Here is a 27,224-nt window from a genome sequence, read left to right as displayed (position 1 = left end):
AGACAAAGGACTGGATAATATAGATTAATATATTTAGAATTAGTTTACGGGTAGTTTTAGGAGTGGCGATGAGTTTTGTGACAGCTTACAACAGTTAGAGACAGTTTATGGACAGTTTTCAGTTTGTGACAGATAAAGACAGTTTTCAATTAGAGTAGAAGCCAGGTCGTGCCTTAGATCAGATCCAGTTTGCAATTTGGAGACGGAATTGTTTTTGTTGAGATAAGTGATTTCAATCATGCTTTTTATTTTAGATTTAAAATATTAACAACTCCATTTTATTTCAGTATTTAATTTGTGTATTTCTGTTTTATTAAATGCTAGCTTTTTTTTTCTAGTCCAATACCGGCTTCCATCTTATCTCGAAATTACTTATAACGGCACCAACTTACTTTCGGAAGAACCCCCCCCCCCCCCATCAGCCTTTTCTTTTATATCGTAAGCTTCTTAAAACGTTACTAGCTTAAGTTCAGAATAAAATCACGATTTTCTTTTAACGGCTAATTTCAAAAATAAAATGTTTTGAACGCTACTAACTGAATTTCTTTCAACACAGTTTGCAATTTGGAGACGGAATTGTTTTTGTTTAGATAAGTGATTTCAATCATGCTTTTTATTTTAGATTTAAAATATTAACAACTCCATTTTATTTCAGTATTTAATTTGTGTATTTCTGTTTTATTAAATGCTAGCTTTTTTTCTAGTCCAATACCGGCTTCCATCTTATCTCGAAATTACTTATAACGGCACCAACTTACTTTCGGAAGAACCCCCCCCCCCCATCAGCCTTTTCTTTTATATCGTAAGCTTCTTAAAACGTTACTAGCTTAAGTTCAGAATAAAATCACGATTTTCTTTTAACGGCTAATTTCAAAAATAAAATGTTTTGAACGCTACTAACTGAATTTCTTTCAACACAGTTTGCAATTTGGAGACGGAATTGTTTTTGTTGAGATAAGTGATTTCAATCATGCTTTTTATTTTAGATTTAAAATATTAACAACTCCATTTTATTTCAGTATTTAATTTGTGTATTTCTGTTTTATTAAATGCTAGCTTTTTTTTTCTAGTCCAATACCGGCTTCCATCTTATCTCGAAATTACTTATAACGGCACCAACTTACTTTCGGAAGAACCCCCCCCCCATCAGCCTTTTCTTTTATATCGTAAGCTTCTTAAAACGTTACTAGCTTAAGTTCAGAATAAAATCACGATTTTCTTTTAACGGCTAATTTCAAAAATAAAATGTTTTGAACGCTATTAACTGAATTTCTTTCAACACAGTTTGCAATTTGGAGACGGAATTGTTTTTGTTTAGATAAGTGATTTCAATCATGCTTTTTATTTTAGATTTAAAATATTAACAACTCCATTTTATTTCAGTATTTAATTTGTGTATTTCTGTTTTATTAAATGCTAGCTTTTTTTCTAGTCCAATACCGGCTTCCATCTTATCTCGAAATTACTTATAACGGCACCAACTTACTTTCGGAAGAACCCCCCCCCCCATCAGCCTTTTCTTTTATATCGTAAGCTTCTTAAAACGTTACTAGCTTAAGTTCAGAATAAAATCACGATTTTCTTTTAACGGCTAATTTAAAAAAAAAATGTTTTGAACGCTACTAACTGAATTTCTTTCAACACAGTTTGCAATTTGGAGACGGAATTGTTTTTGTTGAGATAAGTGATTTCAATCATGCTTTTTATTTTAGATTTAAAATATTAACAACTCCATTTTATTTCAGTATTTAATTTGTGTATTTCTGTTTTATTAAATGCTAGCTTTTTTTTTCTAGTCCAATACCGGCTTGCATCTTATCTCGAAATTACTTATAACGGCACCAACTTACTTTCGGAAGAACCCCCCATCAGCCTTTTCTTTTATATCGTAAGCTTCTTAAAACGTTACTAGCTTAAGTTCAGAATAAAATCACGATTTTCTTTTAACGGCTAATTTCAAAAATAAAATGTTTTGAACGCTACTAACTGAATTTCTTTCAACACAGTTTGCAATTTGGAGACGGAATTGTTTTTGTTTAGATAAGTGATTTCAATCATGCTTTTTATTTTAGATTTAAAATATTAACAACTCCATTTTATTTCAGTATTTAATTTGTGTATTTCTGTTTTATTAAATGCTAGCTTTTTTTCTAGTCCAATACCGGCTTCCATCTTATCTCGAAATTACTTATAATGGCACCAACTTACTTTCGGAAGAACCCCCCCCCCATCAGCCTTTTCTTTTATATCGTAAGCTTCTTAAAACGTTACTAGCTTAAGTTCAGAATAAAATCACGATTTTCTTTTAACGGCTAATTTCAAAAATAAAATGTTTTGAACGCTACTAACTGAATTTCTTTCAACACAGTTTGCAATTTGGAGACAGAATTGTTTTTGTTGAGATAAGTGATTTCAATCATGCTTTTTATTTTAGATTTAAAATATTAACAACTCCATTTTATTTCAGTATTTAATTTGTGTATTTCTGTTTTATTAAATGCTAGCTTTTTTTTTTCTAGTCCAATACCGGCTTCCATCTTATCTCGAAATTACTTATAACGGCACCAACTTACTTTCGGAAGAACCCCCCCCCCATCAGCCTTTTCTTTTATATCGTAAGCTTCTTAAAACGTTACTAGCTTAAGTTCAGAATAAAATCACGATTTTCTTTTAACGGCTAGTTTAAAAAAAAAATGTTTTGAACGCTACTAACTGAATTTCTTTCAACACAGTTTGCAATTTGGAGACGGAATTGTTTTTGTTGAGATAAGTGATTTCAATCATGCTTTTTATTTTAGATTTAAAATATTAACAACTCCATTTTATTTCAGTATTTAATTTGTGTATTTCTGTTTTATTAAATGCTAGCTTTTTTTTTCTAGTCCAATACCGGCTTCCATCTTATCTCGAAATTACTTATAACGGCACCAACTTACTTTCGGAAGAACCCCCCCCCCATCAGCCTTTTCTTTTATATCGTAAGCTTCTTAAAACGTTACTAGCTTAAGTTCAGAATAAAATCACGATTTTCTTTTAACGGCTAATTTCAAAAATAAAATGTTTTGAACGCTACTAACTGAATTTCTTTCAACACAGTTTGCAATTTGGAGACGGAATTGTTTTTGTTGAGATAAGTGATTTCAATCATGCTTTTTATTTTAGATTTAAAATATTAACAACTCCATTTTATTTCAGTATTTAATTTGTGTATTTCTGTTTTATTAAATGCTAGCCTTTTTTTTTCTTTTTTTTTTTTTTCCTCGTACATATGTTTATTTATCCACCGAGTTGATAGCAAAAATTACGAATTATACACATTTTTAGTTCGTGTGAGGGGAATCTATCACCATACTTTCCCTTAAACACGTCTGTTGGACTTTTATTAAGTACAATACTTAATAGTTTTTTTTTTTTTTTTTTTTTTTTAATGGAGAGTAGAAAACGCATTGTGGATGCGTTATCGGCAGCTCCTGTTACTCTCGCTTCTTCTTATTTGTCCCTCAGTCCTCATTTTTTTAAATGAGTGATTTTTCGGACAAAGGGAGAAGAAAAAGCTGTTTTCTAGGTTGGCAGTATTTTTGCGAACAGTTGGCTGAGATGGCGGAAATTTTCTGTTTCTATGTCTATCCTTGTAGCCATGTCACTAGTAAGGGTGCTGGAGGTAAACGTTTTGTCTGGGCTGACGTTATCCGCCTGATAGTCAGGGACCCGAACCTTGGATTAACCACTAAGGAGGCTGTCCTATCAGCAGGTGCAAAGTACTGGGGCTGCTGTATTGCCATTTGGTGAATGGATTCTGGACCATGCAGTAGCTTCTGGTGGGGCCTCTCGATGCCATACTAGTGGGTAATTGTTACGGCTTTACCTTATCATTAGCTACAAATAAAAAAAAAAAAAAAAAAAAAAAATTCTTCGTTTCTTTTTCTCTCTTAATTTCCCCTCTCTGTCCTGCTCTAAGTAAATCTGTCGACCTAGTCCACAAATTCCAAAATTTCATCATGACAAGTTTCAAGAAAAAATACACGATTAAACCCGGTTCCCCAACTTCCAACGTAGACCCCTACTACCATGTCTCCTTCTCCAACATCAGGGGTCTTCGTTCTAACCTTCCAGAGGTTGAAACCCAATTACAGGAGACTAAACCAGACCTTTTATTTTTAAGTGAAACTGGCATTGGACAGGCTATTTCCCTAGATGAGTTTGCAATTTCAGGATACTCTAACTTAACTTCTAAATCTGACCCCCAAGATCGCCATGGGCATGGAATATGTGCCTATATTAAAGATAGCTTTCCATGTGGGAGGGACATCTCCAGGGAAGATCCTAACTTACCCTATATGTGCTTCCGGGTTGCTTTAGCTCACACTACTGCATTTATATTTACTCTCTATCGCCCCCACAACAGTGGAGTTACTATCTTTCAAAGCATATCTGAGAAAATTGACCAAGTCCTTTCTACTTATCCTTCAGCTAACATTCACGTATGTGGAGACTTCAATGTTCACAACGTCGAATGGTTGACCCACTCAAACAAGACCGATGATGAGGGGAGGTTCTGTCATGATTTCTCCATTGCCTATGACCTCACTCAGATTGTTCAGGAACCTACCCGTGTGCCCGATAATGACGGCCAGTATGCGAGCCTACTAGACCTTTTTCTCACAACTTGCCCTGAACTATGTTCAGTTTCTGTTCTGTCGCCTCTTGGATCTTCCGACCACTCTGTTGTATCAATTAAGATAAAAATGAAATGTAATAAGTCCCCAGACGTACCTCTTCATCATACAGTATATCGATACACTAAGGCTGACTGGGATAGCTTCCGTACATTTATATCTGATCTACCTCTGCATTCCATGTTTAAAAAGGATGTGTCCTCTATAGTATTAGACCTAACTGAATGGTTAATTGTAGGTATTGACCATTTCATACCCTCTAAAAAGTTTCAGAAAAAACCTAACAGCCAGCCATGGTTCTCTCCAGAATGTGCTGCTGCCATTGCGCACAGAAATCACTTTTTCCACTGCTTCAAACGTAATAGATGTATGGAAACTAAAGCCGTTTTCAGGACTGCCAGCAACCATTGTAAGAAAGTAATAAGGAACGCAAGAGTGTTGTATGCTCAATCTGTTAAGTCCAAAGTAGCTGAGCAGCGGCTTGGTTCCCACCAGTTTTGGCAAATAGCAAACAGAATCCTGAACAGAAGCGTGTGCTCCATCCCAACTATTATCAATGGACCTGAGGTAATCTCGTCAGCATCAGACAAAGCCAAACTCTTTGTCAAGAACTTTGCAGCTAATTCTACCCTTTGCGACCAAGACCGCCAACCCCCAATATTTCCTCCTGTATCAGAAAACACGCTATGTGATATACGTATATCTGTACGTGATGTTGCGAAGCTAATCAAAAACCTTGATTCGAGTAAAGCAACTGGCCCTGATGGTATTCCAATTATAGTACTCAAAAAACTTCAACCTGAATTAGCGCCCATACTTACAAAACTGTTTAAACGTTGTCTTAAAGAGAATAGTTTCCCATCTCCCTGGAAAATCTCATCAGTATGCCCTGTATTTAAGAATTCAGGTGATCGCTCATCCCCCTCTCAGTACAGGCCAATAAGTCTCCTGTGCGTCATGAGTAAGTTGCTAGAATCTGTGTTAAATACAGAAGTAATCAAACATCTCAACAAAAATAACCTTCTTAGTGACACTCAATATGGTTTCCGTTCTGCTAGATCTACAGCAGATGTCCTTACAGTTATATCGCATAGGATTAGCAAATCTCTCGACGGTGGCAATCTTTCTAGGGCAATTGCTCTTGACATATCTAAAGCCTTTGATAGGGTATGGCATAAAGGTTTACTTCATAAGATCGCTAGCTATGGTATAGCTGGAAAAGTCTTCTCAATTATTAAATCATTTCTTTCTGATAGGTTCATAAGAGTAGTAGTTGAGGGGCAAAAATCAGAAGCTCACAGTATTAATGCCGGTGTCCCTCAGGGATCCATCCTGGGCCCAACTCTTTTCCTGATCTACATTAATGATCTTCCAAATCATATCCTTACATCATTTGTAGACATTTATGCTGACGACACTACCATTTATGGTACCACATCTAAGACAGTAAACGACCAAGTTCTCTCCAATTCTCTCTCCTCTGATCTTGAGCACGTAGTACAATGGGGAAAGGAGTGGCTGGTTACTTTTAATGCATCTAAAACCAAGCTTCTCTCTTTACATCATCAACATTCTAATCCACATTTGTCATCAATTGAAATGAATGGCTCTCGTCTTCAGGAGGCCTCAAGTTTTGACAAGCTTCTGGGCTTGACCATTACTCCTGATCTTAAATGGAACACGTATATCAAATCTGTTGCCAAGGCCGCTGGAAAAATGGTGGGATCTTTCTATCGATCCAGTAGATATCTCACTGCTGATGCTATTCTCTACCTATATAAGAGCCAGGTACGTCCAAGGATGGAATACTGTTGCCACATCTGGGCAGGAGCTGCTAGAAAGGACTTGTCCTGCCTTGATAGAGTTCAAAATAGACTTCGTAGCCTCGTAGGAGATGTCCTTTTCTCCTCTTTGCAACCTCTATCTCACAGAAGAGATGTTGCGAGTTTGTCTCTGATGTATCGTTATTTTCATGGAAAGTGTTCAACTGAGCTTCAATCTTTGGTCCCCCCTCGCCAAACTTTCACAAGAAACACTCGTCTAGCTGTAAACACTATCAATAATTTCCCCCACTCTTTATCTGTGCCTAAACCTAAACGTAGATTCCATGAACAAAGCTTCTTTCTTAGAACTGCACGCCTGTGGAATTGTCTTCCGTTTTCCTGCTTTCCGGCTGACTACAATATGGTTGTGTTCAAGTCTAAAGTAAATAAGTTCTTGATGAGCCGTTCCATATAAGTTATTAAATTTACCAAATTTTCATTACTAATGATTACTATATTGACCAATTTCTACTCTTTAACCCTTATCCTTGAGTGGCCTCTGGGCCTTGATAATGTGGTGATGCCTTTGTAAAAAAAAAAAAAAAAAAAAAAAAAAAAAGATGAGCTGAGATCAAATGATGACAAAGAGGCCTCAACAGACTATGTAGAAGTAAACATGTAAACATTAATGGTTAGAGTTCTGTTTTGCACAGCAGTGTCACAAACACACACACAGCCCAACTGACATCCACAAAATATGTTTTTCTTTTGAGTTATTTTATTTTTTTATACTTATGTACCTGTGTGCACCTCCTCAGTAGATGGCAATATGAGAGACAAAGACATGTCCAAATGAGAAGATGAACAAGAAGACTGTGGAAAGAGCGCTGGGTTGGAGCTTGTAACCATGTTGTCTCCTATTATATCATTCTGACCAGCTCGTCCAATACATTGATGCATCTTCAAATACATCTTCCATTAACAAAAGTTGTCCTGTATTATTTATCTCTACAGACCATTCCTAAAAGAGCTATGTAATAAGAGAACTGAAAATTAATTGATTTCAGAAGGTCTCGACTGTAATATAGCATTTGCTTTACTCAATGACAAATGAAAAACAAATGAAAATACAATTTTGAAAATGAAATCAACAGTTTTTTTTTTTAATGCAGTGCAAAATGTTAAATATTAGGTTGGTGCAAAAGGTTTTGACAATTTTAAATTTCATCTTGAAAACGAAAAACTGTGTTTCTGAAAATCTTACTTCATAACAATCATGATCTTTGCTCTCTATAACATGATTCCATCTGTCAACAAGCTTATAAATGCCTTGCTTGTAAAATTCTTTTGGTTTTGATGTGGAATCTGAATCTAACTCATGTTCAACCTTCTCCTGTGTTGTTAATCTATGTTATCTGAATGGCTTTGTAATCCTCAAAATAAGTGATAATCTGAGGGAGCTAGGTCAGGAGAATATGCAGGGTAGGGTAAGCACTCCTAACCTAATTCTCCTAGGAGATCGTTGGTCAATGGTGCTGTATAATAATGACTAAATAAGGATGCTTTCAGGTAAACATGAGTGAGATATTGCAAAAAAAAATATGAATGATGCTTTAATAATCTAAAAGAAATGATTATAAATTAATCATGGTGATATGTTTAAGTAATAAAAATATGCATAAAATAAATTACGATGGTTTAAAATGCCCCTTCTATAAAACGGCAAAATTTTTTGCATGAATCTGATAGTAAAATTAATAATTAAATCATATTCAATATGCAGGATGAATCAAAAATAATTGGGAAGTCAAAACATTTTTAAAATTTACTGATATTTACTCCAGATATTAATAAATTTTATTATTTGAGTGCCCCGTTACTTCTTACTCATCCTGAATTACTAAAAACAAAAGTAACTTTTCTATTGCATCAACAAAAGTTATCAAAAAAAATCTTTAAAATGGAGGGACTTACTGAGAGACTGCATCTGTGTCCATTCATCCAAATAACCAAAGGAAATGGGTTTGAATAAATAAAAAATATGAAATTAAAAATAATATTTTTTCTTAAAAGGTAAAAATATATTTCTGAAAATAATGAAATTTATTTAATTTAGAGAGCCATAAATCCTGTGAAAATTTTAATTTTTATGCCATCTTATTAACTTTTTTTATACTATCTTATTGACTTTTTTAATACTATCTTATTAACTTTTTTTATACTATCTTATTGACTTTTTTTTATACTATCTTATTGACTTTTTTTTATACTATCTTATTAACTGACTTTTTTATACTATCTTATTGACTGACTTTTTTATACCATTTTATTGACTTTTATACCATTTTATTGACTTTTTTTATACTATCTTATTGACTTTTTTTTATACTATCTTATTAACTTTTTTTATACTATCTTATTGACTGACTTTTTTATACCATTTTATTGACTTTTTATACCATTTTATTGACTTTTTTATACGATCTTATTGACTTTTTTATACCATCTTATTGACTTTTTTATACCATCTTATTGACTTTTTTTTATACAAATTGACTTTTTATACAATCTTATTGATTCATTCCAAACAAGGCATATTACCACTTGGATACAAGCAGATACTATTTGAGATCATGCCTACAGGGCACTATGTAGGGAGGTGAAAAGTGAGATGTCTGTTCACATTACATTTAAATTTCAACATCTTAGTACAATCAGAAAAGCAGAAAACAGGAGAGGGATTCCAAAATGTAGTAACCCGAGGCAAAACCTATTATAATACAAAGCTTTCTGGAATCTAAGTATCTCTACTGTGAAGAGGTAGAATTTTGCTGCATGTCAGGTTAGTTGGGGGTATTTTACATCAAGGAGGCTCAAGTGCTATGAATTTGTCAGAGTAAATTCCATTAAAGTACTTGTAAAACAGATGCAAAGGATGCAACACTGTGGTGATGAGAATGACAGAGGTTGAAGTTTCATTGATAATGCAGGACCTATTAGATTGGAGACTCTTTTCTGGACCCCTACCTAAGAGGGAGAGACGAGTGGTAGATGCATCAGCTCAGATGTGGCACAATGCTCCTTAATGAGCAAATGGTGGCTTTGTAGATATACAGAATACTGTTAGGTATGAATAGTTTTCTAGCATGGTAGAGGAGGCCAACCTTTTGCAGTAACTTTGTTCTCCACAAAATGTTTCGTAAAAAGTCATGTAAGTATATAAACACACCCTAGAGAAAAATCAATCTTGGCCACAAGTAAATAATATAACTCGTTTTATTATTATTTTATAAAAAAGCAATCCAAAGTTTGCTTTAAAAAGTTTTATTGACACGATGTTATAATATAACTCGTTTTTATTATTATTTGAAAAAAAAATATATCAATACAAAGTTGAGTTTAAAATAGTTTTCTTGTCGCGATATTTGTTTACAGAGTCAATGTGTGCGAACTGCGAAGATGAAAGTGAAACCGGTGTCATGGGAAAGGTGTCCTTTTTTTCTTTCTTCGCAGTGAAGTTGGTCGGGGTACATATTCCCTACTTGGTCTGGGATGGGAGCTGTACTATCTCATATCATGGAGGATGGATTTGAAAGATCAATAGCTTTTGTATCAAGGTCCTTGGTGTAGCAGTATTTTCATGCACCTGGGCTGTGCTAAATTACCTTGCTTACAGGCTAAAGGTTAGGTGTGGTCGGGAGTGTTGACACTTGACCAAAGATGTTCCATATGCCCAGAGGGATGATAGGGTATGTTTTTGCTGGATAAGATTAATTTCTCAACAAAGTAAAATAGACACATTTGGCGAAATAGAGTCTGGGTTAACATAGAAAAGACTTGCCTACTGGTTGCTGGACTGAATACATCAGTTTTTGGGATCTCGCCCAGAGCTGAAAAATCTTCCCAAAAGAACTAAATTGAAAGTTCTTCTTTTGACTGAGAAACCATCCGAATAAATCTCAGTTGAAAAAAAATCTTGCATCTTGAAACTGTTAATAACCCAAATAATTTAACTCTCCTTTGCACAAAGGGTAACCTGAAATATCTTATAAATAATTATTCTCGTTCATAAGAAAATGATTTCTTTTATCATTGAATTGCTTTGATTTGGAAACACAGTTATTTACAGTGTCGACACCATAACCAGCCCAGATTGCACTAAAAGAAATCATATACCAGCAATTCACCAAAGCGCCTATGAAAAGAATTATGATGACAAACAGCCAGCATGTTAAAAGTATTGCCAAACAGACTTAGGGTCATGCATATTTTGTGTGTTTTGAACACCAGGGTGGTAGTTCCAGTAACATGTAAGTGTCTCATTGCATTAAATGAAGGTTCCCTCACTTGATGAAAATAAAAATGTACTCACAGGAATTTAGGGTTAATTATCAAGGACTGGAGGACTGGAGATGGCCTAGTCACATTAATTGGTCCCATGAGACAGGATTGGGCAAAAGTAAGCATCACCCTGCTAGGACCAGTGGAAGAAAATTATGAATCAAATTGACAAATAGGGATTGGCAGTAGTTTTGGGGGTAAAAAAAGTTTTACCAATATCTGTATAGAAGGATATTTACATTATATACCAACCAAAAACCGCTCTTTTTAAAAAAATAAGAAAAGAATCATTTTGGCGAGAATTCAGCGTTGAGTGGTAATCCTATCCGCATATGCATACAAACTAAGAATATTAGGAAGGAAGAAAAAAATGGAAAAGCAGACAGGTTGAGTAGGTTGTCAAGGCCTACATATCAGGATGAGATATAGTGATGAAATGTCACCCTCTGAGTGAGGATGGAAGGTAGACAAACTTGTTCCAATGATGACAGACAAAAATCCTGTTCAAGATGAACTGATTCAGATGATTCACTGCAACTGTTTGGGAGGATGCAATACCCTAAAGTGTAGCTGCTAAAGGCATGGAATAGAATGCATGAGTGCATGTGGACATTGCCAAGATAGCAACTATGACAATATGAAAAATGCTCATCAGTCATAGATAATGAAGATGAGGAGGAGGAAGTGTGAACAACTTTGAAAAAACATCATGACTTATGTGAATCGGTGTTGGACTAAGGCTAAACATAGATATGGTAGAATGGGTGATTCAACATCACTGGCAACTATTTCATGTGAAAGATTGACCCTGAAAACGGGTAAAAATGCAAGATTTATTGGTTTATCATGAAAACTGATCGAATTAGTGTTTTAAAACATAAGGAAAATGACTTGTAAGTTGAAAATGTTCAACTTCGGAATTTGAAACTTTCCCATGCTCAAATCTTGTTCAATTTTAAGTATGATGTAGAATAGATCCAACCTGACATAAAACCATGAAAAAATAAAATGTTACAAGTTTTTGTGTCAGTTGGTGTATTGATCCATCCAGAAGAACATGCTGCTAGAATACCTGAATCAAACACCTGTTACGTATCAAGAAGTCGTCAGGTGGACAAAAAAGAGGCAAACTCCTAAAACAGATGCTGGAGTATGTAAAAATGGATGACCAGACAAGTGTCCTACTATAGAAGATTGGCACCCTTACTTCAATAGAAGACATTTGGGAATTGTGTAAGAATGCTTATTGTGGGGAAGACAAGTAGTAGTAACCCTATAAATGCGGAAAGAACTCATAGAGGCGCTTCAGGAGGGACATCCAGAAATTATAAAAATGAAAGGACTGAGCAGAACCTATTTTTGATGGCCAAAATTAGACCAGGAAATAGAATTTAAGGTAAAGAATTGTTATGAGTGCCAACAAACCAATCAAATGGCAGAAACTGTATCTTTGCACCCTTGGAAAATTCCTGAAGATGAGTGGTCCAGACTCTACATAAATTATGCAGGTCCATTTAAAAGTCACATGCTTCTGGTAATAATGGACACTTTTAGCAAATGGTTAGATGTTTATATATCAACATAATACCCCTGACAATCAGCAAAATCCCACCCCTACACAGTAGAAATCCCTAGATGTCAGAAAGCCTTCTACTCTAATAGTTTCTTCCCATTGACTGCTAGACTTTGACTTTGGAATTCTCTTCTGGGTTCCTGCTTCTTGGACTGTACTGACATTTTTTTTTTTTACACAGAAATCACCACTTATCAAGGCATGGGGCCACTCAAGGATAAGGGTTAATGAGTATGCATTGGTCAATGTGATTATAGCATAGTAAACATAAGTAGTGGGAATTTTGTAAATTGGATTACTTAGGGGGAGAGTTCATCAAGAGTTTGTTTACATTGGACTTGAAAACAATCAGATAGTAGTCAACTAGAAAGCAGGCAAACAGAAGAGAGTTCCACAGACATGCAGTTCTAAGAAAGAAGCTTTGTTCATGGAATCTACATTTAGATCTAGGCATAGATAAAGAGTGTGGGTAACTATTGATTGTGGTTTTGGCTAGACGAGTGTTTTTCGTGAAAGTTTGGTGAGGGGGACCATAGATTGAAGTTCAGCTGAGCACTTGCCATGAAAATAACGATAAAGCAGAGACAGGTTTGCAATGTCTCTTCAGTGGGAAAGATGTTGCGGGGAGGAGAAAAGGGCATTCCCAACTAAGCTACGAAGTCTATTTTGAACTCTGTCAAGGTGGGATAAGCTGCTTCTAGCAGCTCCTGCCCAGATGTGGCAACATTACTCCATCGTTGGCTGTACCTGGCTTTTATATAGATAGAGAATTGAGATATCTACTGGAGCGGTAGAAGGATCCCACCATTTTTCCAGCGCCCTTGCAATAGTTCAAGTATAATGTAAACTCTTGCTGCTCAACTCCCTACATAGTATCCCTGAAAATTATGTCCCAGATAGTAGCCCCCTACATCAAAGTGGCACTGTGCCTTGTTTGGGGTGAAAATGCAACAAAAAAACAGACACTTTTTAGTATATTTTTTACTTCAACGGCAACTCAGTATTCACTTTTAAATTAACAATTTTTGTAGGTTTTTGGGTATGCTGAAAACGAATATCATAATTAAATTTGGGGAAGACAAGTACTTTTATGGATATTAAGACCTTTGGTTATAGTTAGCTAAGTACTTCCTAACTTCTGGCGTGGCAGCTACCGGAAGTGGTGACAAGACAAATCAGTTCCTTCACTTTTATTGTTCTTCAGTATTTTTTATTGTGAAGCGATATATCGAAATAAAATATAAGAAAAGGACATTATTGAAAAAATATACAATAAAAATCCACAAAATTATACAGATAAAAATAACATCATTAGTCTTTATTTGCACTTTTTATGACAAGATTAAAAGATAAAACTTTTTGTTTTATTTAGAATTTTATAAAAAAAATCTGTTTATGTTAATTTTACAAATAACTTTTTTGAATTAATATAATAAATGTTTATAAAAGTATAAAAATAAGAAATCAAAATAACAAACGAAAATAATGAAATCAAAATAACAAAATTTCAAACCTCATAAAAGAACATATCCAATACATAATATTTCCAAAATAGTTGTAAAAGATTTTTAAAAAGGAGTGCAAAAAGTATTTCCAATAATTATTAAGAAAAAAAAACTAATTTTAATAATTCTGAATTAAAATAAGACCAAAAAACTTTTCAATGATTATTAAACAAAAAAAGAACAATTGGAAAAACATAACAAAAAGGGTACATGCACAGGGGAGATGTAGGCGTGATATGTAGTTGTGACAAATAAAGGCCTATTTTCTCTTGTGAATCAATGTCCCCTACTGAGTTATTCAGCTACACACTGACCAATTAGCTGGCAAGGTGCATTGATTTATCTGTCCTGTAAGGAACTTCTTTAGCCCCTTTTGGGAATGACAATCAGCTAGTAGAACGAACTTATCCAGCAATGAATTCAGACATCTCTCTTCCTTCTCTCTCGGCCTTGACCACACGACATAACAGCATCGACGGTTTTCACAGAAGATAACTGCCAGCCCGGGACTCCACAGAGAATAGCAGCCTGACCAACACAGCCAGAGAACTTCCTTCATTCTTTCTCCATCCCGAACATTGCTGCTCAAATAAATGCTTTCATTGATTTGTTCTTAAAAAAGGTTTGTTATTCATTCCATGCTTTTGTGTTTGAAAACTACTAATTATTTTTTTAGGGAGATTGGTTGTTGCTTTGTACCCCTAATAAAATAATGAGTAGTTTTTAAACACTAAAGGGGACAGATAAATCAACGCCCCCTTCCAGCTGATTGATCAGTGTGTGACTGAATCACTCAATGGGGGGGGGGGGGCATTGATTCACGATAGAAAATAGTCCTTTATTTGTGACTGCTACGGATAAAAGCGAAGAAATTGATTTGCCTTGTCACTGTTTCTGGAAGTTAGGAAGTACGTTAGCTAACTGTTACCAGACCTTTATTGTCCAATGTAATCCCTTATATTTTTACTGGTGGCTATATTTTTCCCCAACTGAACAAGTACTAATGCGCATATGTATTACAAAACACGGTTTCCTCCCCATGTTAAGAATGGCGACCGCCACTGACATTCATTAAGTAATAAATTGGAAAAAAAATGTCTTAATATCCAGAAAAGTATTGTCTGACACAAATGTGAATGTGATATTCGCTTTCAGCATACCCAAAAACCTATAAAAGTTGTTAATTTAAAGGTAAGTGTTGTGTTTCCTTTAAAATATAAATTTACTAATTTTTTTTACCATTTTGTTTATTTTATTTTACAAGCAGGATTATTCAGAAGTTTAACTGATTGTTCTAAGAGAACTAACTATTTTACTAAGAAATTTGTTCATTTTTTTTCATACGATAATTTGGGACACTAAAACATTCGAACAATTATGAGAAAAGAAAGATGCAACTTTTCAAGCAAAAATGTTTTTTCCGATTACTTTATTTAATATAACAAAGTTTTATAAGATATTAATGTTACAAAAAATAAAGCTAATATAAAATTTAACACTTTTACCAATCTCTTCGTAAAATGGAGTTACTTCCTTCTGTTAATATGCTGAATTGCTACAAAAAAATCAAAGAAAACAATTGTGGTAAACATGCATATTAATCTAGTCAAGTTTAACCTACATAAATAGAAGGCCATTCCACTAAAGTTCTGTGACAAGTTGACATCGCAGAATAAAGTATGATGTCCACAATTAGGCGATAGATAACAATTAAGATGATAGTGATTTTCTGTTTCAACTCTCAAAGAAATTGCTGAGTTATTTACAAAACTGATCCAAAAGTAACTGTATTTTCTTTTCTGGAAGATAAAGAATTATTTGACATTTGGAAACGTACTATTAAAAGGGAGTATTTTTTCCTGGTAAAATACTATAGTGAAGTTGTGGGTACTTGTGCTTCTCTGTTACCGTGCTGAAATAAATAACATTATTTAGAAAGCCATTCTTAACATGGGGAGGGGAGGGTGTTTTATAACTAGTTGTAAATAGCGCAGAGGTATCTGAAATTCCAGCTTCGTTTTCAGTTTGGGAAAAGTTAGGTCACGCAGTACTCGGTTGATGATGTCACAGCAAATAACATAGCCTCCTCTGTTTTGGTCTGTGCGGGCTTTTCAGTTCTGGCACCGTCATTAAAATTTTCAAAATACTTCCACCAATTTTTCCAGTCATTATTTTTGGTATTTGTGACTTGTTGATTTTTAAAGATATTCGGGTTGTTATAAAACAGAAATACAAATCTCAGGTGATTTACGCGCAATTCCGCAGGCATTGGCAAAATAACATTTATATTTTTCGGCCAATGACAATGCCTCCCGCCTAAATTAAACACAGGCTTTCTCGAGCCACTTTTTCATCGCGCCTCGATATGAAAAAGGGGCAGCATGTTCAAATCGGCAGTTAGACAGACCGACCAGTCAAACACATCACGCTTCGCGTTCGTTGCTGCCTCCGCCGTCTTCGTCACTGACACCGTCATCTTCGCCTCGAACGCTGTCAACATCAGCACCTTCCTCTTCCCCGACGCCGTCTTCACCGTCGCCACGACTACTACTTCACTGACGCACTAGTCAACATCAGCACCTTCCTCTTCTCCGACGCCGTCTTAATCGTCGTCTTCACCATCGCCACGACTGCTACTTCACCGACGCACCAGCCAAACATCAACCACCTCTCTTCTCACCAATGTCGCCACGGCCAATACCTTATCGTCGTCCCAGTCAACTTCGAGTACATACTAACGATCCTTTCTTTTTTTTTTTTTTTTTCTTCTAACATCTCGTTTGTCGAGAATAAATATATGCATATATATGTATATACACAATCTCTGTGTTCACGTTTTTCTTGCTACCATACGCTTGTCTTAATTACAACATTGGTGTCAGAGCGTGCAGCAAGGAAAATATGAACAAATATTCAGACTTCACATGAGCTGAACTTTTTACCCTTATCCGGGAACAGAAAGCACTGATGTTCAACATAAAAACCAGAGACACACAACCATCGGAACATACCCTCCGCGAGTTACAGGAGGACATCGACGAAATGTTGTCGGCTATGAGGCTATCAACCTCAACAACACCCCACACAAACCGATCGGAAGGCGACTACAGTCTAGTTATATGGCAGCAGACGATACGGGACATTATGAGGAAGCAAAAGTCCTTCGACCGGGTAACGGTGTCAACCAGTTTATCACAGCGCTGTCCAAGGCTTATGCCATCCACGTCGCACCGGAATTAGACAACTACCCCAGTCTAGAGGGCGAGTTTGTCAAATCTGCGAAGGATCTCCTCGACCAGGGAATCTTTCAACAAATGGTCGATTCGAAGGCTGACACATCCACGTTCAACGCGTTGAAAGACTACCTACAGGCAGCACACGGCAGCCAGATGACGAATTTTCAACACCTTAGCTGTGCCTGGGACCTGGAGCGACTGGATGGCGAGAGACTACCGGACTTCGCATCTCGCCTAGAAAGCACCCTCAGAGATGCGGCCGTCCACATTAAAAACAAGTTTAAAAAAGATAAAAACACCGAACTAACAGTGGACGGCCTTGTTTCCATCATAGGCGCAATGCTGATGAGCGAGAAGGTGAAGGCTTGGAACCCAAGTCTTTACCCCTACTTGGTCAAAACTATGGACTCCCACTACAACGCGATCGGTATAGCTTGTGAGGTCCAAAGGTACCTCAATCGCGGTATAAAATCTGATCTCACACACGCGACTGCCCAGGAATCATTTTACACTCAAAGACCATGGCAGTCAAATCGGGAGAATGCGCCACCCAAGTCAAACCTATCACCCCGATCTAGTAGGCAGCCACACTCTCAACAAACCGGCCCAACCAACCAACAACAAAGACAGGACCGCCCTCAATACCACAAGAAGCGCCAGCATAGACCGCCATTGTGTCAGAATTACCTCGGAGGTCGACCCTGCTTCCGTGGGCGTAACTGCCCATTTCGTCACCCACCTCATACCCAAGCTCAAGCCCACGTCGCCACGACAGATGACGACCCATCAGCCGATAGACCCACATTGCCGCAACAATCCACAAACCTCCAGGATTTTCACTTCGGGCAGGACGAGATGTGATGGCTCGTTCGCCCTACCCCCCATCAACCATCACATGTTCAATCATCAAGGACCTGACCACCAGTCACCACTCGTCCAGTCTGTTTTCAGAATCGAAGATATTTATTTCTCTGCCATCGCGATGCTAGACTCGGGATGCTCTACATGCATCATCCCTTTATGTCAGCTTCCGAAGGAAGCTAAGAAACACATTGCCCACACTGACGTTCGAGTGAAAGGCATCAACGGCAGCATCACTGCCTTCGGCGAATTAACCAGTGACGTCACTATTGGCAGTTTTGACTCCCCCACTTTTAGAGGGGTGAACGTACTCGTAACAACCCAAAACACTCCAATTCTGATCGGCCAAAATATCCTGCGCCATAACACGCTCAATTCATACGTAATTGACAACCAGAACTCTACCATAGAATTCAGACGTATACTTCCCTCGGGACACCTAACACACTCAGCGCCCATCACACCGCCGGCTGCGTTAACCCACATTTCGGCATTTGAACCCCAAACCGCTGTCTTCCGAAATCACTTAACTACGAAACTCCAGCCCAACAACCGGACACTAGAGGAAAAACTTACCTGGCTGAAGCAAAACACTGGACTGTCATTACCAAGCCACCCTCGTCGTGACGAATTGGGGGCTACAGCTGACCTACTCATTAGATACGGAGACATGATTGGTACAAATAACAGCGAAAAGGGACATTCATCCGACCCGTCCGCATACCAACCAACGGTCAGTCCCGCAGTCAAAAGCAACACCCGATCGCCCAGGCCTTAGAAGCGGATGTCGACACGGAAATCAATCGCATGGCAAATGAAGGCGTCATTGAAAAATGCACCGACCCCAAAGGCTTCAATAGCCCAGTGTTCGCCATGCGCAAGAAAAACGGTTCGGTCCGCGTAGTAGCCAATTTCAAAAGGACACTGAACAAAGTCTTGGTCGATCTAGACCCTTACCCAATACCGAGAATTGACCAGTTATTCAACAAGATCGGCAAAGGCAACACATACTTTGCTTCCCTAGATCTATGCAGCGGATATTGGCAAATCGAAATCGATCAGCAAGACCGACACAAAACCGCATTCACATGGAAAGACCAGTGCTACCAATACACTCGTTTGGCTTTCGGTCTTACTTCGGCCGGACAGATCTTTTCCCGCTGTGTAGCAGAAGCTCTGGCTACAGTCACGTCGCATGATAACATCTCATCCTACATCGACGACAATTTGGTTCACGCAAGAACTTTTGACGAATACTTACTCGCTCTAGAACAACTTTTCACCGCCCTCCGAAATTTTGGACTCAAACTAAACCCTGACAAGTGCTCATTCCTCACAACCAAGGCAAAATTCCTGGGTCGCATTATAACCAAGGAAGGCTTCAAGCCTGACCCTGAATACGTTCGAGCTATCCGAGAAATGAAGCCCCCAACATCAAAGAAGAAGTTACAAAGCCTCATCGGCCGACTGGTATGGATCAGACAGTTCCTTGAGATGCGCCTGCAGGAACAAATCAGGTCGGGCACATTCTCAAAACTCATGTCTCCCATACATGATCTCAACAAGATCAATAAACCCTTCATATGGACAGAGAGTGCCGACAAAGCCTTCAAAAAAATTAAAGAACGACTCTCTTCACCACCCATCATTTCATTTCCGGATTTTTCCAAGCTGTTTACACTCACCACCGACACTAGCGACGTGGCATGTGGTGCGATACTAATGCAAGAGACTGACAACGGGAAGAAAAATATCGTCGCTGTTGCCTCCCATACTTTTAACTCCACAGAACCGAACTGGTCCACGACGGAACGGGAGGCCTACGCTGTCAAGTGGGCGATAATCAAATTCGATTATTTCCTCCGAAGCCGCCCTTTTGTTCTCTTCACTGACCATCGATCATTAACATATTTGGATCAACGAGAATTCAATAACGCCAAAATACGAAGATGGCAGGAAGAAATTTCATGCTATAAATTGGTGAATCCAACATTTGGGCCGACATGCTCAGCAGAGGTAATGGACAAAGAAAAATCAAAACTCCACACGACCCGACCCCAGCAGGCCAGACTTTCGAGCTAAGTGGATCAACCTTACGCATATACATCCCATCTTGGTGCCTCAACGACTCACACAATCTACAACTCATTCCCAAGACACACACAACACGGGACGCCCACACCCAAGAACATATCAGCAATGCATTCTTCGCATACCACTCATCTCCCATCCCTACGGAGAAAATCTGCAACCACCTAGGCGTTGCAAACGAACAACAGAAGGATGAAACCTTAGCAAAGATCATCAGTACCCTCCAGTCAACCAACCCCAGTGAACCACATTTTGATCCTAGCGATCACCAAGCTACGCTCTTCAAACATCACTTCCAACAATTTTTTCTGGAACCGGGTACCACCGTGCTGATGATGAGGGACAGCAATAACTCCCCCAAACTGGTTGTGCCATATAAACTTCGTCCCAGATACCTCTTCCAGGCCCACGAGGGCAGCAACCACTCAGGCATCACTCGCATGCGAGAACTCTTGTCCAGCTACTGGTGGGAGTTCAAGAACCGCGACATTAAGGCCTATGTCGACTCTTGCGAAACTTGCGCGAAATGCAAAGGGAACTATGGTAAACGCACCCACTGGCCGATGGGTCACTGCAAACGTGGAAAAAGGCCATTCGAGCTGGTATTTATCGACTTTGTAACAATGCCAAATTCGAAAGGAAAACGGTACATACTGACGATTTTGGACAGCTTTAGTCGGTATTTCACGGCGATACCATGTGCAAGGGACCATGCCATTGACGCGGCCCGTGGGCTGTTTCAGTTTTTTCTTCGGCACAGGGAAATTCCAAGAATAGTTTCCTCTGATCGGGGCACACACTTCACGGGAGAAGTCTATAGACAATTCTGTGACCAGCTGTCCATCACACAGGAGCTCCACTGCCCCTGGCGTCCACAAAGCTCGGGGAACATTGAGCGGCAACATCGGACAATGAAAAATGCCCTATACATGCTATGTGAGGAGAGGAATTGTGAATGGACTGACGTCCTCGAATCGGTAGTCTCATCCATGAACGCCACGACTAATAGCGCTACCGGTGTCTCCCCTCATTATGCAATCACCGGTTGTCACCCCAACATTGGTTTCCTACGCTTCATAATAAACAAATTAAAAGCGACGACCCAGGAGCATATGGCATGCAAATCAACGCTTTGCTAAGACAGGTCCACCACCATATCACCCTGGCCAACGACGAGGCTGATCACAAACTTGAGAAAGGCACTCATCACCTTACCTGTCGAGACCCGATACAAGTAGGTGATAAAGTTTTACTCCATCGGCCACAATCAGCAACGGCACAATCATCTCATCTACCATGGGTAGGTGACTTCACAATCATAAAAACAAATGACATGATGTCTCAGGTGCAAAATGAAAAGGGCGATACAGCCTGGATCCACCGCACACATATCAGACGCTTGGCCCCTCGCCCACCGCATTTGTGCAAAACAAACCCCCTGCCCCCACCTTGCAACACCAACCAGCTTCACACCACACAACATTTTCCAAATAACCCCCCACAAAATCAAAACATGAATCTCTCAACATCATCACCACACGACAATAACACTATCCCGACCCTACCCCCGGTGAGAACAACAAGAGGGAACCTCCCCACCCGCTTCAGGGACTTTGTCATGATCTAAACACTACACTACTAAACACACCCACAAATTGTAAATCTGTCTGAGATCTGGGGGAGCTTTGTTATAAAACAGAAATACAAATCTCAGGCGATTTACGTGCAATTCCGCAGGCATTGGCAAAATGACATTTATATTTTTCGGCCAATGACAATGCCTCCCGCCTAAATTAAACACAGGCTTTCTCAAGCCACTTTTTCATCGCGCCTCAATATAAAAAAGGGGCAGCATGTTCAAATCGGCAGTTAGACAGACCGACCAGTCAAACACATCACGCTTCGCGTTCGTTGCTGCCTCCGCCGTCTTCGTCACCGGCGCCGTCATCTTCGCCTCGAACGCTGTCAACATCAGCACCTTCCTCTTCTCCGACGCCGTCTTCACCGTCGCCACGACTGCTACTTCACTGACGCACCAGTCAACATCAGCACCTTCCTCTTCTCCGACGCCGTCTTAATCGTCGTCTTCACCGTCGCCACGACTGCTACTTCACCGACGCACCAGCCAAACATTAACCACCTCTCTTCTCACCAACGTCGCCACGGCTGATACCTTATCGTTGTCCCAGTCAACTTCGAGTAAACACCAACGATCCTTTTTTTTTTTTCTTTTTTTTTCTTCTAACATCTCGTTTGTCGAGAATAAATATATGCATATATATGTATATACACAATCTCCGTGTTCACGTTTTTCTTGCTACCATACGCTTGTCTTAATTACAACAGGGTCTGTTTTGAATGCATATCATATTTAAAATTGTTGCTGGTGAGTAGTTCTAAGACCTTAATTTTCTGATATTTGCCTATAAATATATAAATTCGTCATTTTGAATATTGTTGTTTGCAAGTAAACATTTTTTTCATCATTTTTTATTAGACTAAATATATGACATTCGAGGCAGCCATATTGCTTTAAAAATTTTGCCTTTCTAAAGTTTGACAGATTGGCCTTTTTAAAGCCAAATTTGGCCTTTTTGACGCTATTTCATGGAAGCCTGTTTTAATTAAGAGCGTAAAAAGACTAATCTGTCAAACTTTAGAAAGTTCAAATTTTAAAAGCAATACAGTGGCCTCAAATGTCGTGTATTTAGTCCAATAAAAAATGATGAAAAAATAAAAATGGATTTTTTTCTGGTTTTATTTCAGCCTTTGTGTCTAATAATGTGTCTTATATAAAAAAAATAAATAGTTTTTATAATTTTGTTTGCCAAATAATTTACACTGCTAAACTACACATTTACCCAAACTCGAGTATCTCAAGAAATCAACTTTTTAACGGTGAGTCTTTATTTGGACTGCTAGTCCACATTTACCCATTTTTTAATAATCCGGTAGACTAGTGTTAAATCGATAATAATCCGCTGCAAAAAAAAAAAAAAAAAAATGATAGGGGGCAAGATTCTTCAGGTCCGCGAAAATAAGCTAGGTAGAAGAGTGGCTAAAAAAATTGGCCCATGCTGTTAATGGTTAATATTAGTTCGTTCAAAGGGTTAAATTTTGACGTGACACCGTCGAGTACCACGTGACCTAACTTTTCCCCAACTGAAAACGAGGCCCGAATTTCAGAATCCTCTGTACTATTTGCACCTGCAACTATTTTGTATTCTGCATTTAATAAATAAAAAGGCGGACATTTAGGAAATTGACCCCCACCCCCACCTCTAAATACCACAATTTACACTTTTTTCTTTTCTTTTTCCACGTTAATCTCATTGATAACAAACTTAACTTTCAGATTAAAAAAAATAAATTTTGAAAAAAACAAAACAAAACAAATATGATTTTACCGTCGGGGATCAGTTTTCTACTGTGATAGTTTTCTCTGTGATGATGTTTTCTCTGTAATAGTTTTCTCTGTGATGATGGCCACAAAAGTGGCCATCATCACAGAGAAAACTATTACGAATCTCTTACGCGACTGGTGTTTATTCCCGTCTAAAAAAAGGGGTGGTGGTGGTAGAAAAGGAACTTCCTTGTACCCCACCCCCTTCTCTCTCTCTCATATATTTCATTCACTTGAAAGAATCCCAATTGTAAGAAAATGACCACTCCAAAAATGGACCTTTTGCAATATTTTACGGAAAATGTGTTATGCACAGACAAAACGTGTTGTTGCAAGCAACAAGTTGTGTTCTTTGTGGATATGCCCTGTCTATTCAGACATGTTCATCTTTCAAAAATGACATACATTAAGTTCGTAATCGATGAGATTAAAGTGAAAACTTAAAACAGAAAAATAAATGTACATTGTGGAATTAAGAGACGGTGGTCAATTTGCTAAAGATCCGCCAACAAAAATATCGCAAAAATTAAATTTAACTTGAAAATACTATTTAAAAAAAAAAAAAAAAAAAAAAAAGGTAAATGTTACCTTACGTTACAACAGAACACCGACCACGCTACATTTTTTTTTTTTTTTTAGGGGGTATTCGAGGTCGCTGACAACGAATCGGATAATCAAACCCGCCGCAAATTTACTGTTTGCATGGTATGAGACACTGGACTTTGGGACTATTTTGTGCCATTTCACCGCGTTCGGTAGTGTTTTTCTTATACGATACGTTCGAGTGCGAACGGGCGTAGTGAAGTGTCTTATCACATCGTGTCGGAATCTTTCAAATAAGAAAGGTATTAAAAAAAAAAAAAAAAATGTTGTTCATTTTCTTTTTTTTTTGTTCTTTTTTTCGTCTTACGTAGTTTTTAATACTTTTTTAATTGATCAAAAAATAAAGTTTTCACGAGCGGTTTGCAAAAAGAAACACCTAACACATTTTTATGTTTTTCGTCCTTCTGCAGTTTAATTAACCATTTTTCCGTAAGTAATGCGCCAACATTTACCATTTCACAAAAATTCTTATGAAAATGGTAAATGTCGGTACGTTAATTACGGAAAAATGGTTAATTAAACTGCGGAAGCACCTGTTAAACTACACAAGTCCTATAATTGAATACCCCCACCCTAAAAAAAGAACGAAAAATCTTTGGTGGTTATGTTTTTGTAAACCTCTCGTGAAAACTTTTTTTAGATCAATTAAAAAGCATTAAAACTATGTAAAACAAAATAAATAAACCACTTTTTTTATTTATTTTTTATTTTTTTTTAACTTTATTTGAAATGATCGCTTGAAGATTCCGGCATGCCAAGATTCCTACGCGCGAACGTATCGTGTATGAAAAACACTACCGAAGGCGGTGAAATGGCACAAAATAGTCCCAAGGTACAAGGTCTCATACCATGCAAACGGTAAATTTGCGGCGGGTCTGATTATCTGATTCGTTGTCAGCGACCTCGAATACCCCTTAAAAACACACACACACACAACTTAAAGAATAAATAAATAAATAAATAAATAAAATAACACGGTGCATAAGCAGCAAGTTTTTATTTATTTATTTTTACCCACATTTTATATAGTATGGAATTCTACATTTTCTTAAGATTCTATTTTTTTATTTTTCAATTTTATGAATCTGTTATTTTAGTTTTTTTTTTTTTAAATTTATCTTTGTAATTTTAATACTTTGAAATATATATTCGGATAATTTAACTGGTTTAAGCTATTCTCCATTTTTTTTTTTAATCTTTTAAAAGTTGTAGAAAAAAACTAAAAAATGTAAACGAGAAGAAAATTTGAATACTTTTACATTAAAATAACTATTTTAAAAGTTTGTAACTAAAATTTACACTTATATATAAATATTTTCATCTCTCCAATAATATTATCAAACAGTTTCAATGATTTTAAGAACTTGAGAGCAATCTCCACTCTAAAACTTGAATATAAAATATTTTCTTTACCTCCATATAAAGGGGTGAGTGCCATTTTTCATCTATCGTCTGCTTTCTAAGGAAATTTATCAGAATAAACAAGGGCAGATAACCCTTGCAAGATTGAACGAGAAAGGGTAGATAACTCCGCATTAGATTTCTGGTTGAATTCATAATAAATTCAGCGTGTATTCAGCTTTATGATGTACACTAAAAAGGAAGAATCTTTTATCGTGTACCTACTTGTTACAGTAGGAAGATGGTATATTTCAAAAATTTGATAAAGTAATGTTTTTTTTGTTGTTTTTTCGAAAAACAAATTTGCCGGTTATTACTAGGCACCCCCAAAAGTCACCACAGAATTAACCCCCCTATATGTAAAACGATGTAGCTTTATTATAAATTAATATTATCAATATAACTTTTGTACCATTTAAAAGAAGGGAAAAATAAACTAGTAATAATTTTTAACAATTTTTTTCATCGTATACGAAAATAATGAAATTGCGAGACGAAAATCGTGTTTACATAATTGGCTAGGTGTATCAGAATTTTGGGGGAAGTTTTGACAGTCCTAAAACGAAACTGCTAATAAAATATAAAAAACTCGTAATTTCTATTTTTAAAAGTAGGTTGTTTATTTTCTTTATGGAATATACTTCCAAAATAAACTATTAAAGTTGTATGAAAAATAGAAATATTATTTTTTTATTCTTTAAAAAAACAGTGTTTACAAAGTGGCGGTGCGGTGCGGTGCGCTTCCATGCAACCATTTTTTTACGTAATGAAGTCAATTGAATTTTACGAGTTAAATATTTTTAAATTTTAAAAATCTATCAAAATTTTTCTATTGATTCAGTTTTTACGGTCTTTTCAGAGTCAATGTGAAATTTTATGCTCTTTTCAATAAACTGAATATAATATTTTAGACAAACGGTTTTTACCCCCCCCATTTTAAAATGTCTATTTAAATTTAAATAATTAATTAATGTACCAAAGTTTTATAAATCACAAATTGAAGATAAAAGATCAATAAATAATATATTGTAAATTAAAACAAAAAAAAAGTGTTCTTTTGGAAATTTACCTGTAAAGTCCAGTGTAAAACCTTTCTTTTTTTTTTTTTTTAAACCAAGTTGATTTTTTTTTTTAATTGGAAGCCTATGTTCTGCGTATATTGTCCAGTAAGTAATGGAAGATAACAATTTTTTTCTATTTCATTCAATATTTTCTTTTTTTTAGATATTTAAAAACAAAAATTTTTTACTCAACACAAAAGAATGAAAATATAATAAATCAAAAATTTATGTATTTCTTTGAGAAAAGAAAAAAACAATTTCTGGAGTGTTTTTTTTTTTTTAAGGAATAATCTTATGAGTAAAATTTGACTATTTTTGAACTATGGGAACACATATTTCTCCAGGTACAAGGCTACACGCCTAACGCGAACGTGTGGTTTTTATGTACTTTTGTTCATCCTTAGTTCAAAACAAGGAGAAAGATTACTTCCAATTTTTCGAAAAATGCTTTCATGATAGTGTGTTTTCAAATAGTCATTAAAAAAATTCTTTTATTTAAAAAATAAATGGAATTTAAAATATAGATATGGATAAATTCTTAACAATGAAGAATGGAACTACACATTGAATTGTTTCTTTTTTTTTTTTAGGTAAGTGAGTTTTTGGAATTTATATTGATTTTTTATATTCGAAGGAAGAAAAATTTCGTTGGTTTTCTTCAAATCTTTTTTAAAGAAAGCCGATTTAAAAAAAACAAATATTGCATAATT

At 36.8% G+C, this 27,224-nt stretch overlaps 1 protein-coding gene across 7 annotated transcripts in view; it reads right to left on the bottom strand.

Annotated features, from left to right (window-relative positions):
* The window catches only part of LOC145293867 (vacuolar protein sorting-associated protein 4-like), a 74,062-nt gene extending 48,487 nt beyond the window's left edge, over positions 1 to 25,575 (bottom strand). For 3 of the 7 annotated variants that reach the window (XM_080140611.1, XM_080140613.1, XM_080140609.1), the window contains exons 1-2: positions 25,466 to 25,555; positions 8,414 to 8,426 (exon numbers count right to left, since the gene is read on the bottom strand). In XM_080140611.1, coding sequence (XP_079996737.1) covers positions 8,414 to 8,426; positions 25,466 to 25,490 — 38 coding nt within the window. In that variant the 5' untranslated portion in view covers positions 25,491 to 25,555. Of the gene's footprint in view, positions 1 to 8,413; positions 8,427 to 25,465 lie in introns of all 7 variants that reach the window. The other 4 variants (XM_080140616.1, XM_080140615.1, XM_080140614.1 and 1 more) reach the window with 4 other exon arrangements.
* Positions 25,576 to 27,224: the final 1,649 nt, after the last annotated feature.

This window comes from Euprymna scolopes, chromosome 15, assembly GCF_053919585.1.
Source record: "Euprymna scolopes isolate OS-2025 chromosome 15, ASM5391958v1, whole genome shotgun sequence".
NCBI lineage: Eukaryota > Metazoa > Mollusca > Cephalopoda > Sepiida > Sepiolidae > Euprymna > Euprymna scolopes.
This window is presented reverse-complemented; position numbering and strand designations above follow the sequence as displayed.